The following is a 19,915-nucleotide window of genomic DNA, read 5'->3' on the forward strand; positions in this document are numbered from 1 at the left end:
GCTGTATATTCTGTTTTTTTAATATTTTATTGAGGATTTTTTAGTCTATTTTCATCAAAGATACTGCCCTATAGTTTTCTATTCCTATTGTATCTTTGTCTGTTTTTGGTATCATGGTGATGCTGACCTTATAGAATGAGTTTGGGAGAATGGCCTCTGTTTCAATTTTTTGGAATAGTTTGAAGAGAATTGGTATTAATTCCTCTTTAAAGGTTTGGTAGAATTAAGCTGTAAAGCCATCCAGTCCTGAGCTTTTCTTTGTTGGGAGCCTGCTAATTACTACTTCAATCTCATTGCTTGTTAGTGGTCTGTTCAGATTTTCTGTGTCATTTTGGGTCAGTTTTGGTAATTTTTTATGTGTCCAGAAATTTATCCATTTCCTCCAGGTTTTCAAATTTGTTGGTGTATAGTTGTTTACAGTAGTCTGTAATTATTTTTTTGTATTTCTGTGGTATCAGTTGTAATGTGTCTTTTTTCATTTATGATTTTATTTATTTGGGTCTTCTCTCTTATTTTTTTAGTTAACCTAGCTAATGGTTTGTCTATTTTGTTTATCTTGTGAAAAAACCAACTTTTTGTTTCACTGATCTTTTGTATTGTTTTTTGGGTTTCTATTTCATTTAGTTCTCCTCTGATCTTAATTATATCTTTCCATCTACCAATTTTGGGGTTGATTGTTCTTGTTTGTCTAGTTCTTTGAGGTGTACCATTTGGTTGTTTATTTGAAATCTATTATTTTATTTATTTATTTTTTTTGTCTATTTCGTGACCGGCACTCAGCCAGTGAGCGCACCGGCCATTCCTATATAGGATCCGAACCCGCGGCGGGAGCGTTGCCACGCTCCCAGCGCCGCACTCTCCCGAGTGCGCCACGGGCTCGGCCCGAAATCTTTCTATTCTTTTGATCTAAGTGTTTATTGCAGTAAACTTTCCTCTTTGTACTGCTTTTGCAGTGACCCACAGGTTTTGGTACAATGTGTCTTTATTTTCATTAGTTCAAGAATTTGTTTGGTTTTCTTTTAAATTTCTTTTTGGACATATAGGTTATTCAGGATCGTGCTGTTTAATTTCCATGTATTTGTATGGTTTTCAAAGTTTCAGTTGTTATTGATTTCTGATTTTAATCTGTTGTGGTTTGAAAAGACACTTGAAATGGTTTCAATTTTTTAAAATTTATTGAGACTTAATTTGTTACCTAATATGTGGTCTATCATTGAGAATATTCCATGTGCTGATGAGAAGAATGTATATTCTGTTGCTGGATGAAATGTTCTGTAGATATCTGGCAAGTCCAGTTGGTCTAAGATGTGGTTTAAGTCCTGTGTTTCTCTGTCAATTTGTTGCCTGTTTGCTCTATACAATGTTGAGAGAGGGATGTTCAGGTCCACTACTATTATTGTATTTGGGTCTATCTCTTTCGTTAGGTCTAATTGTGTTTGCTTTATATATCTGGGTGCTCCAGTGTTGCGTGCATATATGTTTATGATTGTTATGTCTTCTTGCTGGATAGATCCCTTTATAATTACATAATGGCCTTCTTTGTCTCTTTTTATGGTTTTTTGGTCTATAGTCTATTTTGTATGATAGAAGAATATCTATTCCTTTTCATTTTTTATTTCCATTTGTGTGGTATATCCTTTTACAGCCCTTCACTATTAGTCTGTGTGTGTCTTTATAGGTGAGGAGAGATTCTGGTATAGTTGGGTATAGCTTTTTAATCGAGTCAGCCAGTTTGTGTCTTTTGAGTGGGGAATTTAATCCATTAACCTTTAGGGTTGTTATTGAAAGGTGTTGTCTTAGTTCTAGCATTTGATCAATTTTAATTTGGGCATTTTAAATATCTTCTGTTTCTTTTTTTCCCTTTTATTATTTGTCTTCAGTGTTTTGAGGCAGTAAGGTGCAATATCTTTCTCTTTCTTATTTGCATTATTGTTCTACCAGTGGTTTTGTTCTTTCTTGTGTATTCATGGCAGTGATTTTTGGGTTTTAGATTCCAGATGCAGGACTCCCTTTAAGATTTCTTGTGTGGTGGTGAAAACCTGTAGTTTTTGTTTGTCTTGGAAATACACTATTTCTCCCTAATTTCTGAAGGATAGCCTTGCTGAGTATAGTATTCTTGGCTGGCTTTCTTTTTTTCTGTTTTTTCTTTTTCTCTTTCAGTATTTTGAATATACCATCCCATTCTCTTCTGGCCTATACAGTTTCTGTTGAGAAGTCTGCTGTTAGTCTGATGGGGACTCCCTTACAGGTGACTTGATGCTTCTCTCTTGCTGTTTTTAGGATTCTCTGTTTGTCTTTGAGTTTTACCAGTTTTAGATAATGTATCTCAGAGAGGACCTTTTTGGATTGATCTGTTTAAGCCTCCTTAATATGAAGGCCCATGTTTCTCTCTATAACTGGGAAATTTTCTGCTATTATTTTGTTAAGTAGGTTTTCAGTGCCTTTTTTTTCTCCTCTCCTTCCAGAACATCTATGTTTCAGATGTTTGTGTGCTTGGAGGTTGTCTGCTATCTCTCATAGATTTTTTCTTTTCTTTCTTTCTTTTATTTATTTATTTGGTTTTTTGTCCACTTGAGTTATTTCAAAAAGACTATCTTCAAGATCAGAAATTCTTTCTTCTGCTTGCTCTAGTCTGCCGCTTAAGCTCTTGGTTGTGTTTTTTATTTTGATGAATGACTCTTTCAGTTCCAGGAGTTCTGCTACATTCTTTTTTAAGGTATTAATCTCTTCATAAATTTTCTCCTTCATATCCTGGATAGTTTTGCTCAGTTCATTGTTTCATGTAACTGCATCTTTTTCTATATCATTGTGTTTCCTTAAGACTTTTACTCAGAATTTCCTTTCAGTCATTGCAAGTATTTCCTGCTCTGTGGGGTCTCATACTTGAGAGTTATTGTATTGCTTTGGTGGGTTCATCTTTTCTTGGGGTTTTTTTTGTATTTCTAGTATTTCTACATCGATGTCTGGTCATGTGGTAGAGCAGTTGCTTCTTCTGTTACTCTGGAGTAGGCTTTGAGGAGAGAGACTTTCTCCAGTAGATGTGTTTTATATTAACCATTGAGTAGGATGTTTTATCATTTGTTCTGGATAGACACAGTAGTGTAGTCTCTGTGTGGGTACCTAGGCTGTATTCAATGGACTTGTGTGCGTGCTTCTGTGGCCTAGGCACTAGGGCACTTAGTGATTCCTTGCTGAGATTAGTGACACTTTTTCCCTGGGCTCCTCTGTTAACTCTCCTTTGTCAATGCAGTTGAGAGGTCTGTGGGCCTCCTGTTTAGCAGTGGCGGCTGCTGCTGTGGTGGTAAGCCATCCTTGTGGTGAAAGTGGCTGTGGCACTGGCTGTTATGTACTTCCCATGTGGCAGTGGTGTCTGCAGCAGTGGCAAGGGCTGCCCGCAGCTTCTCAGGTCCCTGCATGTGCTCCTTGCCTTCTGCCAATTTGCTGGGGGGCTGCTTGCCAGCCACTAAGAACTATTTTTTTGGAGCAGTTTTATGTTCATAGCATAACTGAGTGTTAAGTACAGAGATTTCCATATAAACCCTGTCCCCCCACACACATAACCTCCTCCCACAGCAATTTTTTTTTTTGTCCTTTATTGTGACCACGCTCAGCCAGCGAGCGCACCGGCCATCCCTATATAAGATCCGAACCCGCGGAGGGAGCGCTGATGCGCTCCCAGCGCCGCACTCTCCCGAGTGAGCCACGGGGTCGGCCCCACAGCAATATTTTTGAAGAAGTAACTAGCCTTAATTAATTAAGCTTTTTTAATTGAAATAATTTATTTACCCTTTATTTATATTTTTATTCTTTCATGATCCACTTGGATAATTTTTTCTAGTCTCATGGATTATAAACATATCATACTTATTTTTAATTTTATTTGCATTTAAGGATAAAAACCTCTGAATAATACCTTGACAACTCTTAAGGACATTTAGTATTTAATCCTCTCATTTTCTGATATTTAGGTTATAATTCCAGATGTGATTTGTTTTTTAATTCAAGATGTCATTGGAATGCCTTTAAATTCACGTTTGGATAGATTTTGTAACTGTTTTGTTTTTAATTTCAAATGCATTGCATAGCCACAGTGAATGTGGCTTATTTAATTTCATCTCTGGAGAATTTGGCACAGTGTTTGCAAGATGTGGGTTAATTCTGACCTCAGGTGCAGAAGAGAAAGATGAGGAACTTCATTGACTCTATTTTCTCAAGCACAGGCACCTTTAGTACATAGAGTTATACATAGACTCAAACCATGAGCAAAACCAACCAGACAGTCAGGGAGGCCACAAACGTATTTTGAGTCAATGAATTTCTCCTGTAAATAGTGAACAGAGTATTGAAAATGTTTATATAGTTTATATTTAATATGGAGGACATATCAGATAACACTCCAAAGTCTAGTTTTAAGCTAAACTACAGTTTAGAATTTAAAATAATAACCCCTCATACTCTGCTCTCCAATCCTAGCTCTGTATAACTTGGGCAGCAGAGCAAGTTTCATTAGAGGAAAAGCACTGTCTTTCCTTAGCAGTGAAAGCCCTGGTGGGCACATTAAGGGAACAGTAAGATGAACAAGCCAGGGAAGGTTGTTGTAAACACGGGTGACCTTTATATTTGAAGTACATTAAAATCACCAGTAAAATTAAAATGATGATAGTCTTAACATTATATTTAATGGGTGAATGGACGTTTTAAAAAGATATATGCTAAGCATCTAGCCTTTCCACTCAACCGCTTCAAAACCCAAGGACATTTGTTGGCAGCTTATCTTCCTCTTTCATTTTCACCATGTCATTCCCCGGCTCTAACAGGAGAGTGCTCCTTTGTTTTTGTTTTTGTTTTCATTCTTTTTATGTTTAACCTTTATGATTCTGAGTCTCAACTCGTCTACCTGTCTTTCAAAACCTCCCATAAATTGAGCTGACTCTTAATTTATTTCTTATTTATTTTCTAATACCACAGCTCAACTCCTAGCACACCAGTGTCTACATGATCTGTGCTGAAATGCCTCACATATTTTCATTCCTGAAATTTCTACTTTATTTCCAGTCTGAATGCCTTTGCCTGTCTCCTCTGCCTTTGAATGTCCTCCATCTTTCCTTGAGATCCAGCTCAAGTTCAACCACCTCACCAGTGAGAACCTTCTGGGCAGCACCTCTTCCTTCCCTCTCCATCACTCTCCAATGACACTTAGGGAAATTAGCTCTTCACAGTGGATTGATTGTCTTTTAATGTTTCATAAATGTTATTCTGTTCTCCTCATTGTAAGTAGCTCAAGAACAGGGATTACTACTGAAACTTCTGCTTCCCCTAAGAAAGCCCCACAACAATTTACATTACACAGAGTAGGTACCGTTCAGTACAGTATGCTGGCTAGAGGCCAGTTAAGTCAACTCAGCAGTTGACGCTTCTCCACTTTACAGATCAAGAGATTGACACTCAGCAGGAGTAAATATCCCAAACCGTCAGCTTCAAGCCCTACACAAGTAAAAACTCTTACCAATTTTCAGAGCAGTCTTCTTTCCCATAGGTGAGCTATTTCAAAATCTGACAAAGCATTTCTTGGTTGGAAAACTTAAGAAAACCACTGAAAAGTGTTAAGGATTTTACTGTGTGGGTAATCTTTTCTGTAATGTTAGTTTTAGAGCCACCAAAATTCTGACTGACAATAACTGTGTGGCTCTAGACCTTTTTTTGTCATTTCATTCTTCCGCCAATTACAGGAATTGGGTATCTTTGTTTTAATAATTGGCCATCTAGTCACATGCTTTTTACACAGTTAGAAGGGTATCATCTCCTTTGAAATAAAGTAGGTATAAAAAGAGAACATGAGGCTCGGAATTTTAGATTCCCATGTGTAATTTGTAGCACATGATTAAGGACCTTTCGTGAAGCAGGCGTTCAGTTATTGCTAAATAATTATGAAAGTAAAAGAAATAACATCAAGCTTTGGAGGAAAAAAACATTTTATGTGTGAATAGGCATATAACAGATTCTTGATGAAATGGCAGAGTTCTACTGCCACACATATCCACATATAGTAGTTTCTGCATTAAAATTTATAGGATTTGCATGTAAATGTTTTTTGGTAGGATTTGTATGTAAATTTTTTTTTTACTGGTTCTCATCTAGACCTGAGCAGTAATTTGCTGTGCAGAGCTCTACGAAGATACTCGACTTCCAGTAATATTGCAGGGGTATTCGGTGCTTTGGCAGGGTCTCAATGAAGAAAGTAGCAAATTAGTTAAGAGAGGAAGATGAATTAGAAAAGATATGAAAATTTTTGTTAGTTATTATCACTATTTTGCTGTGAGGGAATTAATACACTAATAGCATTAAGGCAGAATGCATCGATTAACAAATGATGTTATGGTTATTCAATTATGTGACATCAAGCATTATAATTTCTACATTTTAGCAGAGGTATAAGTAGCAGATATTTAAGAGCTAAAATGTCACAATTATATTGATGTTGACATAGATCCCTTTTGAGAAACCTGTGATCTGTACATGTCTGAACCGAATGCAGAAACAAAGGAAATCAGATGCACGCCCTTCATGAAATCAAGAATTGCTTTTTTGTGAAAAGAACTCTTGTATACTGCAGAATATAAATCAGGTTGAAATGTGGAGTAGACTGTATTTATGGTAAAATGTATCGTATTCATCTTCCCTTGCTTGAAGGCTATACTTGAGACTATTCCAGATATACCAGTTCATGCCAATGGATCACCGGATTGTGGACAGTCAGTTGAGAACGCAGTGAGTGGTGAGTGGCATAGACTCCTGTTGAACTTAAGCTGTGTCTTCTTGCTCTTGTTCTGACACTCAGTAGTTAGCAGTGAATTTCTAGAAGCAAAACATAAGTGTGTTTTTCTCCCCATTATGATTCTGTGGCTTCCAGCACTCACTCCTCCAAACCACCTCCAAACACCCCATTCTGTCACCCAAGATGAAATTTAATTGAGCCAAATTGGAAGCAGAATCTTTTCCGCCTTCACTACTACCACATCATTTAGAAACTTCTCACTTGGGTAGTGACTGTGATTTGAGGCCTCTTTCACGAGTAATCTAGGTCTGCTCAACAGTTGCAAGGAGGTCAGGAAGTTGGCTGCTTCCAAGAATCCCTAATTACTGTTCAGGTGTGGGCAGCCCTGGAGCAGCCTGTGATGTACAGGTTTGCATGGTTCGATTTTACCTGGGTATCTTCCACTTGAGAGGTGGGTTCCCCTAATGGGATCAGTATGGAATCTCAAATCCTCCTTGAAGGAAATAGGCCCCTTCAGGCCATACTTTTGTGATTCCTCCAAGTTTTTCCAAAATATGTGCACTTTTCTTGTAAACAACTGAGCCCATACTTTCGGCATTAGCTTCAAAAATCAAAGAAGTTGATATTTTGAAAATGTTCTAAAATTGATTGTGCTGATGGTTGCACAATTCTGTGAATATACAAAAAAAACCAATGACATATACACTTTTAAGTGTGTGAATTCTCTCTCAATAAAGCTGATACTAAAGAGAGAGGATTTGCCAGAGATTATTCCAAATCATTCTATTTGCTGCCATACTGTAATTAGTTCAAATCATGCTACTAAAAGATAGACGTCTACACGGAGTGGTCCCATGGTTTGGAGCATTGGCCTGTGTCATCACTGATCTCCAAAGAATCTGTCCATAGACCTCAAGTAGTTAGAGCACCGTGTCAGAGTTTATCTTCCTCTGTTTTGAATGCAAGCTTCTGTATGATGAGTGAAAATCATAACTCACTCTGCCGTTTTCTGAGTTTTGCTGCATCTATTTATTGTATTTTCAATAAGTATTACTATACAGAATTTTTAAATCTGTTGACTTAAAAATTTCTCCACCTAACTTTTAATATAAAATTGATTATATCTTCTATTAATTCTACCTTTTGTTTCTTTGTTCTCTTTGGTGTCCTCTAGTCAGTGTCTATAGAAGAGGGTGAAGAGAATGAATCAAATCATTCTATACTTTGAGTGGAAACAATTTTGCCAAGCAATGAAACGAGATAACCAACCAAAATATTAGAAATTGGAGTTTAGTTAGCATGGCTCATATTGATTTATGGATTCACTTGTTTTTGGTTGAGGAATCTTTTGTTTTAATTTCAAGCTACCTTGAGAAAAGCGTTTACATGGGGCATTGCTTGTAACCCAGTCAGCTTTTTCTTTATGTATCTCATACAAGTTTAGGTAACCAATATCAAATTACAGAAAGTCAGATTAATTCACCTAAACAAACCTACCAATGAAATTCAAATTGTATTTGAGCAAATCTTATGAGGTAGCTATTCAACCCTAATAATAATAACATTGGGTCCAGGTGGGCTTTTGATATCATAAGAATATGTAGAAATACCCTATTTTTGGACTCTTCTCTAATAATCTTCAGCAGCCTTCATGAGACATAAAAATCTAGAATTTAGAAAATCAGATTAAATAGAAAGTTTGTTTGGAAAATGATGATAAACGTTTGTTCATCTGGGAGTCTCCTGACACCAAATTATTGTTTAGCTGAAGTCCTCTGGGTGAGTCTGATGCTTTTTCTTGGATGTAAACATTCTAACATGCTTGTGGATTAACTTGTAAACATTTTGTGCTTATTTTACAGTAAATAGTATTGCTTAATTAAATGGCCTGTTAAATATTCTGTATCCTTTGTTATTTTAGATGATGATTATCTGGAAAAGAACATTTCACCAGAGGCTGAAGAGCTTTCCTTTGAGGTATCTTATTCCGAAATGGTTACAGAGGCTCCAAAAAGAAATAAACTTAAGAAGTCAGAGATAAAGAAAGAAGAATATGCTTTAACTGTAAGTGAAACTTTTGGGGGTTATTCCAGGAACTGTGACTTCTCCATGCGACAAAACTAGGATTTTTTAAATTTGTGTGTGTGTGTGTGTGTGTGTGTGTGTGTGTGTGTGTGTGTGTGTGTGTGTGTGTGTGTGTGTGTGTGTGTGTGTGTGTGTGTGTGTGTGTGTGTGTGTGTGTGTGTGTGTGTGTGTGTGTGTGTGTGTGTGTGTGTGTGTGTTGGGGCACCATTTGTTGTGCAGTGCACAGCCTGCCTGGCTGTACTGGCAGCCCTGGGTCAGGAAAAGTTATTCAGTGCTTGAATACTATTCTACAGATGAAATGGGATTTTCACCTGGCTTGTGAGCTTTCTTGCAATTTATATCCTTACTTCACTTAGAAGTCAATGCAGACCCTAACTATATGTACTTGTGCCTGTATAAGCCACATATCAGAAAGAGGTACTATAGAAAGTCACAGTCATAACAATAAGAAGTGTCATAGGATAGGCACTTAAAAACCCATCAAAACCAATTCAAGAATGTACACTATTACAGGGAGTGCAAATGGATCTGTATACTTTTTTATCCTGAAATCCTCATTATATATGTCCAGGATATTATATCCTAAAAGCCTAATATAGAACTATGTTGCATCGATCTGTTTGCTGTTCAGTAAATGCACGTGTGAAGAGTTCATGATTTGGAATCCCAAATCTTCTGTGTGGATCAGGGCTGGAGGCATGATGAGCAAGGGCTCAGGCAGTTCCAGAGCTAAAGGAATGGGTCGTCTCGAAACAGACAAACTCTTTGCACCAGGCGTCCTGGACCATTCCCAGACAACCACCCCATGATGGAGGAGAGGAAGGGTACAGGGAAGAGCTCTAAGACTCTCCCAGTGCCTTGTATGGGCATGACACTCCACTAGGTGTTCTAGTTTTAAGGTGGACCCTAGTGATTACTCGCGTTTTATAGCTGATGAAACTGAGGCCCAGAGGGGCTAAATAACATGCCTAAAGCCCCAAAGCTAGTAGGAAAGAGGCAAAAACAAGATTTAAACCTAAGAGCATCTAACTCCAAAACCCTTCCTGGTCCCTAAGCAGTCTCCAGGTTGGAAGGTAAAGTGGTGTTCTATGACAAAGAGGGAAGCCAATAAACTCTGGTTTCTGGAGGAGTTCCACCTTATTTTTAGAGAGAGTCATCCAAGGACACTGGCCCCAGGTCTCCAAACCTCCTGAGGTTTGGCTCCCCTGGGTGCAGGTCAGCCTCCCCTGGGTGCAGATCAGCCTCCCATGAAGAACTTCTCATAGGGTTTAGCACACAGCAATTGCTCTATGAATAGTGGCAGATTTGTTTATATTGTTGTTATGTATTACTGTTACATGTGGCCTTGGTCTCAGAGAGAAGGTAAAATAACTAAACATTTCGTAGCACAAGGTATGCCCCAAATCGCATCCTACATTTGTTGTTTTACTTTTAAATTCTCAAGGTTCCAAGGAACAATTGTTGAATAAACGGATGGATGGGTGGGTAGAGGGTTTAAAACCTCCAGGGAAGCTCCAATTTAGAGAGCCCCAGTAGACGATGTGTACTTAAAGCCTTGTAATTTACACAACTGTAGGATTTTTCTACTTTAGCATGTTTTTCAACACCAAGTTTTCTGAGAGGAAAGTGTACCTGTGGATACTACACTCGTATAGAAAGAATCTTACTTTTACCATAGACCTTGCCGCTTAGATTCTTCACTATATTTCTGGATTGTTGAAAGATTTGTTGTTGTCATTGTTTTAGTGTATTCCGTTTCTTACTGTGGAAATAGAAAATATAACAGTATCATTGTCTTCAAAATGATAGTAGAATTATTGGCACTTCCTGTACACTTTGCTTATTAAAGAACTTGGGATTACCTAAATTTGATTTTTAAGGTAGAATAACGAGTTTCGGCAAGCATGGGTAATGAGTTTAAATTGAGGAATTACTAAGAGTCTTTTAAATTATGCAGTACAGAATAGATGAAACCTGTCCAAGAAAAAAAAGATATGTCTAAAGCTCTCTTGGGATGTTGCCTTGTTTGTGGGTGTCCTGTGTAATCCAGGTTAAGGACCCATGGTGTGGACATTCCATGGGGAGCCAGGCACGTATGTTGCTTGACCACATAGGATGTTCCTTATAAGAAGGTAGTTTCCGCAGTTGTGATGGAAATGTTATTGCATGCTTCAGACTCCTGTTTTGCATCTCATTAGCATAGTAGTGATATGCAAATGTTCTAAAAAACATATTCATAATATTTCTGTGACACAGCATGCTCCTTAGAGATTTTCTTGCAAATAGCATGTTTTGATGTATAGATTTAGAATATCCAGGTGGCATTTGAATGAAGTATAATAATTTTCCTTGGCCATAAAAAATAAATATCTTCACTACATATTTTAGAAATTTATTGTTCAGAAAACTAGATTTGGCTTAACTGAAGCAGGAGACCTCTCTGCTGAAGACATGAAGAAAATCCGCCATCTGTCTCTGATTGAATTGACAGCCTTTTTTGATGCCTTTGGAATACAACTGAAAAGAAACAAAACGGAGAAAGTGAAAGGACGAGGTAATTAAGAAGACTGATTGCTTGTGGTTTTAACACTTTCACACATTGGAGTAGGAGAGTGCTTTTCTGATCCTTTTTTCTTTCTTCCTTGGCTGTTTTACAATGAAGACAATGGAATTTTTGGAGTTCCCCTTACAGTCCTCCTGGACAATGACCGAAAGAAAGACCCTGGAGTGAAAGTTCCCCTTGTATTACAAAAGGTGAGCAAAGTGCAGATGAATGAGGAGGTAATACAGCCTTGTGCTTGTGATTTGCTGCTTTGTCAGCCCACTAATGAATTTTCTCTTAGATTTAAAGACAATAAAGCCCCATTAGGACCCAGGCTCTGGATGATTTTCAGCTTTAGTCCCTGCGTCCTCACAGTGGCCCAGGAGCCTGGAACCTGCTGCTCAGCTGCATACTGCTGAGCCTGTTAATTGTTTGACCATAAAGTACCAGGTGAAGGGGCTGAGCCTCTGTCTCATCTCTGTCACGTGGCTGCCTTTGGTTGTACTTTTTTCCAATTTTTTTTTTTCAAATGTTATTTTTGTGTATGTATGTGTTTGTGTGTGTATTGGGTTATTCTGTCTGGATAAGGGTGACCATTAACATGTATTACCAGTACATTTACAGATCGTACAAGTATTTGCTGAGATATATCATAGGCTGGTTTTTTTTTTTTTTAATGTATGTGTGTAATCATTTTATAAATTTTTCAAACAAAGGTTATAAAGTCTGAAAATCAGCTTGTTCTGGTGGATTTTCAGGTTTGACTGGGCAGATAGGATACATTTAGATAGAAAAAATTTGGTGGAAGGGAGTTTTGGAAATGATATTATCTGCACGATCAAATGTGAATGTCTCGGTGACTATTGTTGCTGAATAGCTGATTTGCGTTTAAATCATGTTTTTTATTGCCAATAATTTACACTGGCTTACTTAAGTATGCATTTATTCAACAGCGACATCCATTGGCACAATTAAAATTCCAAGCCTTTAACAAAGATCATGTTGAATTTTAAAATGGGTTTTTAGATGATATATAAAAATATTGACCGAGGAAACATCTACTTACTTTATTCCTACCAAATTCTGCATCTCTGTTCTATCTTCCTGTATTGTGCTGCCAGTTCCTCAAACTGAGCTACTCCTCAAATCAGGTGACCGATTGGCTGGTAATGGGAGCGGGGAGGGTGGCAACCAAGTGGCCAGAGGGTACTGGGGACACCTCTGTGCACACAGGTCGTTTGTGTCCCTCCCCTGTCCCCTGGCAGGGCTGTGCCAGTGCCGTCCACATAATATCATGTCTAATCAGCATGCAGCAGCCCAAGGAGGTTGGTGCTGTGTCCATTTTACTGATGAGTCAACTGAGGCATAGGGGAGGGTAAGATAACTTACCCGAAAACACACACAGCAGCAGGAGGTGGAGCCGGAGAAGGAACACAGCTCGTATCCACACCCAAAGTCCATGGTGATGCGAGGATTTTCTTTCCTTCTGTGAATTAAAGCCAGACTTATATCCTTCGTCCTCCATGCAGAGTTTGAAGGAAATCCATAAAAATCGAAGACAGAAGATTCAACACATAGTCTGTTATCATGCAGTCACAAAAACCTGGCACAGAACTTAGCAAATGGAAGTAAATGGAAGGTGCTCAATAAATGATAGTTAAAGTAGATCTGGATTTATGTTATATTAGCAACACAATAATGTTAGCTATTATTGCTACTGATGTTTAGAGTTCCTGTTTTACAACCGATTGAGGTAGGACTCTTTCACTCGTGTGGGAGAGTCTTTTCTTATGGATGTATTTCTTCTTCCTAAATATCCATTTCTTCCATACCTAAAAGAATACTTTAGTTCCAGGCACCATCAGTTCTTGAAGGGAAAATAGCAGAGTTGCTGGATCTTCTTTTTACTGTGCGAACTTGGGCAAGTGATTTATTCTTTCCATGCCTCAGTCTCCTCTGCAGTACAGTGGGGTTAATACTAGTATCTACCTTGTAAGATCATTGTGAGGACGAAGTGACTTAATACATGTAAAGCACTGAGAATATAGGGTTCTGACGTACAACAAATTTCACAATAAATGGTAGTGTTTATTAGGCTGATGATTATTTTTAACACCCACTACCACCATCTTCACCACCAGGAGAACTCAGGAGAGTTATTAACCTTTACAATCTCTAATTGCTTGGTCAAACTTCTGGAACTCCTATAGTTTCTGAGCCAGGGTGGTTACAACTAATGATAGCAGATTTAGAATCTTTTCTTACTGATCGATCTGCAGAAAGAGATATAGAGTCAGATTTTAAAATGGGTAGGTGGTAGCATATCACAGTGGTCAGGAGCACAAGCCTGGGAGTCTGTGCCTTACTTATGCATGAGGTTCATCTTGGGAAATTTACACAACAGCTCCACATCTCCATTTTCTCGTTGGCAAGTTTGGAGGATAATGTTGACCTCATAGGATGGATGAGAATGTTTAACAAGTGTTCGGGCACAAGGAACATATATACGCTGGTAATCTATTCATTGCTGTCATCATCATCATTATGTCGGATGTTTGTAATCATACAGAAGTACTCATTTTTGTAATATATCATTGCTTTCTAGTTTTTTGCGAAAGTTGAGGAGTCAGGTCTGGAATCTGAAGGAATTTTTCGACTTTCGGGATGTACTGCCAAAGTCAAGGTACCGAGCGTTTTCTCTCTTCCTAGTGTAAGGTCTAAGCTAGCCTGACCCAGTTCACAGGAGCGGCAGCACCTAGCTCTTGGCCGATGTTGTTTATTTGATGCTATCACTTGGCCCTGCCTAATATTCCTCAGTACCTGTGACTAAATGTTTACTCCATGATCCAGAGTTGTATTCCTTATAAATGAAAACAACAAAAAGCCAACAGCAATGAAAGGACACATCACTTTCCCGTCAAGCACTGCTGCTTGCCTTTAGTTTGGAAAAGTTGCAGTGTCCCATCGTGGTTTTGGTGTTAAAGACTGTATTTTTTTGTTGTGTTCCTCTCAGTCATGGGATCGACTAAGCCAATATTACATAAGCCCTATTCCCATTATCAGTTGCTCTAAAACATTCTTTGGCTCTCCGTGTAGAGAAAGTTCTTATAAGTACTTGTAGCGATGGCCATAACCACTGGGATACTCACTCAGCAGTTCTAAAACCCAGTTCCATTTACAGTAATGTCAGTGTTCACATATAAAACCACAGTGCACTGTGAATTCTCTTACTTTGCTTTCTTACTTTTATAAGGTGGCAAACTTTACAGACAATAGAGGAAAGAAACATTAGAAAAGAAAAGCTTTTCTCGTAAATCCCTAGTAAAATAGCCCACTGCGTCTCCTGCTAGGCATCCACAAAGAAGGGTTCATCCTGCCGTTGGATCACTCTCTGGCTGTGGACATTCAAACCTGAGCAGTTTTAAAGGATGCATCCCTAAGAAAAACAACTCAGGGCGAGGGAAAAATGAACTTGGTTGTGTTTAGAACTATGAAAAGGAAATGCATAGATGGGGAAAAGCATCTCTTCATTAACTCTTTGTGATACGTGTTTTGGGAAATTCTATTTGTATCAGAAGTCTCAGGGTTTTTATATAGAAGTGTGACAAGATGTTTTTCTAAGTGGAAACAGAGTAAATAAGCTGTGTCTGTTGGAGCCTCCAGAAGCAGATGCTGAGATGGATTAGGAGTAGAAGAGGGTTATTGGGGGGTAGCGCTTCTGAAAGATAGAAGGGGCGGAAGCAAGACTGGGCAAAGGGAGCCGCAGGCCGCCATGCAGGTCAGACCATTCCTGCCTGTGGAGGAGCCGGGCATGGGGCAGAGGGGCCGGGCGCTGGACCCCCCCACACCCCCTGCACTCGGTCATGGGCGGGGCTGCCTGAGGCACATGGCAGAGGCTGATGCAGAAGGGGCGGCCGCTGGGAGGAGAGTCGCCTGCCTGGACTTCTTGCAGATGCATGGCCTGTCTCCTCCAAAGGGAGGTCTGAGCACTGTGCCAGGCATTACCAGTGGCATCGAAGATCAGTGCATGTTGGGGCGTTGTGACTTCCCTGAGAGTGGAGGTGGCTAAATACTGGCACAAATTCATTCGGAAGACAGGAACATTCCTAATGGCTCCTGAGGGTTTATACTTTCTAAATTGAATCAGCTTTTTGTCTCAGTTTGTCCTACATTTGGTTCTTATATGTACTTCTGAACAAATGCATCCTAAATCTGAGGATGGAAACTAGCTATCACTAGTTTTGGTTAAATTTCTGGTTATATCAGTAGAGTCAGAGAACAAAAGTGAAGTTGAAGAAATGAATTTCCTAAACAGAATCAGACTCCCATCTCTCTAAACCTCCCTCCATTCTTGGGAAGCTGTACTTGCACGTATGCTTACTGGGTCTTCTGTGTGTGTGTGTGTCTGTCTGTCTGTCTGCATGCACGCGTGTGTGTATGTGTGTCTGTCTTCATGCATGCGTGTGTGTACGTGTGTGGTTGTGTGAAAAGCATATGGATATGATTTAAATTCTCCTTCTAAATAATCAAAAGGAGAAAACATTAGAGGGCATTTTTTGTGCGCACGAAGTCACTTTAACTACCACAGCAGCAGTTACTTTCCTTTAGCTAGTCTTTGACTGGAAACTGCTTATCAAAGGCTGGTGATTCCTTCAGTGCTCTTACATGGGGCACAGCTGGGTCAGTCCCTTTTCTCCCCTAATTGGTTTTATATAGTTACAGCCTATTTATTCCATCGTTTGTTAGTACAAAAAATATAATCCAGATGTTTTCATGGATTATGCTCCAGGAAAGCCAATGTGAGAGAAATCCGGGCCAGTGAACAGAAACGGAAATGCTGCATTTGAGGAGGCATTATATGAAAGCGGCCTTTATTCCTATCCTTTATTCAGGCTTTAAGCTACCTTATTTTATTTTATTTTTTTGTAATTTCATTTGCTGGACTGCTTTTTCTAGAAATGTGCTTGGGGAAAGACATTTTTTTAAAAACTCCATTATAATTACCCTCAGATTGTGCCAAGTACATGATACCAACACCATGGCTCCACTAATGCATCATTACTGTGAACACTGCAGCCTGGCTTTGTGCTGCAGACGCCTGGAAGGACTGACAGGGGAGCAGCCCTGAGAGGAAGCTGCTAGCTTTAGCCAAACAGGGAACACAATTGCGAAGCCAATTCCCATAGCTGAGGCCTCAGATCATTTGGAACCAATTTAATGCTTTGGTGTTTCCAATAATTTTCTTCTAAAAAATGACAGAAACTTGAGCCAGACACTGGGGAATATATTTTATGGAAGGAATGACATGCAAGGTTTTCTTTCCTGACTAGTTTCAATTGTTCTGAGGCAGCTCTAAGTGTTTTATAATTACGTTACCTGGTTTGTTGGTTTCCCTTCCTGAACGAGTTGTGGTCATTTGCATTTATATAAAACTACCTGAGAGATTGAAGCAGGTGGCACTTTTGCTCAGAGATTTAAGCATATGGCTTCTGGCCCCTGCCTAGCGTTCTCATGAACGGCAGACAGAAAACATGACTTCTTTGACCTCTAGTGTTTCCTGTCTTTGGCAAGGTCTGGTCACACGTGGTTTGTGTGCTTTCATGTTTTGTACTACTGCTGAAATGTCAGCACCGCTCGCACCCTCCACAACTGCTCTGGTCCAAACCCAAAGAGGATTTTTTTTATCTTGGTGTTGTTTTATACCAGCCATCCAGACAAGATGACATGGTATTACTACCCAAATAGTCACACCGCATAGCATGGGGCTCCCATGGTGGTGACACTGAGGGTTAGATTAGACCTGGGAGGAGGTGGTAGGCACTGTCTGTGTGGCAAGCCCTGCCCTGTGAGCTTTATGTAATATCTAATTTAATATCAGGGAGGTCATTTCTGTATCCCTGTTGTGTAGTGAGAAGCTGGCAGCACAGGCCATATAACTAGTCAGTTGTGGAGTTGGGATAAAGACTGAAGGAACTGGTTATCATGCCTGCCCTTGGCCCTGGTGCCATGCTGCACCTTAGGTGACTGGGAACCATTCACAGGTTGGAAGGCTGGTCACATTTGTGTTTCAGATAAATTCCCTTGGCAGAGATATGTGGGAAATGAATTTGAATTCTTCTGCTTGGGCTGGTGCTTCCTGCCCACTTGAAAAACTGTTTCCCCTCTGCTTGGTGGCAGTGGTTTCCATCAACGTTTGATGGAAAATGTTTGCTCCTCCTCCTGTATTTCCTATTAACACCTCCATCTGCCCATTACAGTCAGAGAATCATCTTGGGTGATTATTTCTCCCTCTGAGTTTCATGTTTAATCTATTACAGATTCTTGAGAATTTTCCCTCTTAGGCATTTCTTCAGTGCCCCCTCCTATTTCTATCCTTCAACTGCATATCCAGATTAGTTGCTGGTTATCCATCACCAAATGTGGTGCCATGGCTGGATAATTGGGTTCCTTGCCTCTAACCTGCTCCAGACCTGCACCAAACTCCACATTCTCCCAAACCATTCTTCCTTTTGGCTCTCAGAAAAGATAAGGGTAACCTTGTCATTTCCTGCTTAGAGATGTTCCAGGTTGCCTCATTGCCTACAGAATGAAGTCCAGGCCCCTTCTGGCTCAGCCTCGTCCTTGCTGGCGATGTTCCAGCAACACTGAGCTAACCGGAGATCCCCAGATACACTGGGCCTCCTGCACTTACATCAGTGCTTGAGCAGTTTCTTCTGAGCAGGAGATCCTTCCATTTCCTCTTCCCAGCAAGCCCCTCAGCAGTGCTCAAGACTTGACCCATGGAGAGTTTGGTCCCCCTTTTGTGGCTGCATAGCACCAATGCATGACCTTTCTTGTAGCATTTGAACTTTGAATTCTATTATCAGTTCATGAAATGGTCCCATCCACTAGACTGCAAGACGCCTAAGGGCAAAGAATGGGTCTCACGCATCCTCCTCCTTTCAGAGTCTGGTCTATTTCTCTTTCCTTTTTATTCTAGGAAAAACTTGATGTGTATGCTTCAGGCTTTATAAAGTGTATTTATCAGCAAACGATTGCTTGATTAGCTTTCGTATTCCTGTAAGACTGAAAAGCTTCTCCAGGACGAGAAGAAAATCCCCTTTGATGTCATCAGTAGGAGCTAGAGGGTGGATCAGAATCACATGTATGTCTGTAAGAAACTTGTGCTGCCAGGGATTTCTGTTTTGTAGACTCTGGGAGCCATGAGAGCATTTACGTCTGGCTGGTTCATGAGCTGATCCTTGGTAGGAAAAGGTCAGATGTGCAAACTGACCCTGGCCATGCATGTTCAAAGCCAGAAGAATTAGGCTTCTCATGAGAATAGAGCAGAGGCCTTAAATAAAGTGAGGGTTTTCAGAGTTACCTTTCTAAGTATCCTTTTTGGAGCAATTAGTGTCAGTTGGGGGACTGATTATAACTGCCTGGAATTATAGGTAAACCCTGTAGTTCAAGGAGCAGTAGAAAATGAGTTTGACTTTGAAAAAGAAACATGGAGAGTGTGTGGCATTGATAATCAGATGAACTAACAATGTAAAATTTGTAAGCCAAGGAGAACTTATAGAGGCTTAGTGATTTTTTAGAAGAATTTGCACAGGGTTCCAAACCTTACACAGAATTGGGCAAGCCTGCAAACATATGGAAGACATGTGTATGTCTTGGCATAAAACTTTGCTGTAACTGCTCCAAGAAGATGTCATTGGTTTGCATGTTGCAGCGAGGTCAGAGTTACTTTATTGGGATATTCCTCATTTGATACGTGAACTAGCTGAGAGGCAAACATTCTTGATCTAATTTAGAAATAGAAGAGAGAATGGCAGAAGGGGAATGGTGGTTTTGTGAAAATCTAGCAGTGCATTTATCATGTGGGAATTAGTGGTATTCTGCCAAAAACACAGGAATGAAACAATGGTCTGAGTAGAGAACTTTTACAATTGTGTAGAATTAGAAAATTATTTCAAGATTAACATTATTCTGAAATATTTTAGAAATCCATTTTTAAAAATTTGTTCACAAGTAGCTATTTCAATTCTCTTAATCATGTTGGAAAAAAGTTACGCTTAGTAGATCCAGCCTTTTCAATCTATTTACAAAAATCAGTTATGTAATGACAGTTTTCAAAAGGGAAAAAGAGGGTCAGGTGCCAAAAACTCATTGAATACTGACTGTTTTCCTTGATTTGCAGCAATACCGTGAAGAATTGGATGCCAAGTTTAATGCTGATAAATTTAAATGGGACAAAATGTGCCATAGAGAAGCTGCAGTAATGTTGAAAGCATTTTTCAGAGAACTACCCACCTCTCTCTTCCCTGTGGAATATATACCTGCCTTCATCTCGCTACTGGAAAGTAGGTGGAAGAAGTTAAATGTGAATGGACTAAGATACAAGGTCAATAAAGACACAGTGCAGAAGAGAGATACATAATCAAATGTGACCATAAATGTATAGATTTGCTAGCTTGGTGAAATATTTGTTGGTAAACAGTCACCTATTTACCTATGCATATATTCATGTC

The 19,915-nt window shown here is 39.4% G+C and overlaps 1 protein-coding gene across 1 annotated transcript in view; it reads left to right on the forward strand.

Moving 5' to 3' along the window:
- ARHGAP28 (Rho GTPase activating protein 28) overlaps positions 1-19,915 on the forward strand; it is a 175,284-nt gene that overhangs the window by 126,483 nt on the left and 28,886 nt on the right. The window contains exons 6-11 of the mRNA XM_063076624.1: positions 6,691-6,775; positions 8,697-8,839; positions 11,249-11,414; positions 11,523-11,614; positions 14,008-14,085; positions 19,585-19,747. Of these exons, the coding sequence (XP_062932694.1) occupies positions 6,691-6,775; positions 8,697-8,839; positions 11,249-11,414; positions 11,523-11,614; positions 14,008-14,085; positions 19,585-19,747 (727 nt within the window). The remainder of the gene's footprint in view (positions 1-6,690; positions 6,776-8,696; positions 8,840-11,248; positions 11,415-11,522; positions 11,615-14,007; positions 14,086-19,584; positions 19,748-19,915) is intronic.

Source organism: Cynocephalus volans, chromosome 13 (assembly GCF_027409185.1).
Source record: "Cynocephalus volans isolate mCynVol1 chromosome 13, mCynVol1.pri, whole genome shotgun sequence".
In the NCBI taxonomy this organism is placed as follows: domain Eukaryota; kingdom Metazoa; phylum Chordata; class Mammalia; order Dermoptera; family Cynocephalidae; genus Cynocephalus; species Cynocephalus volans.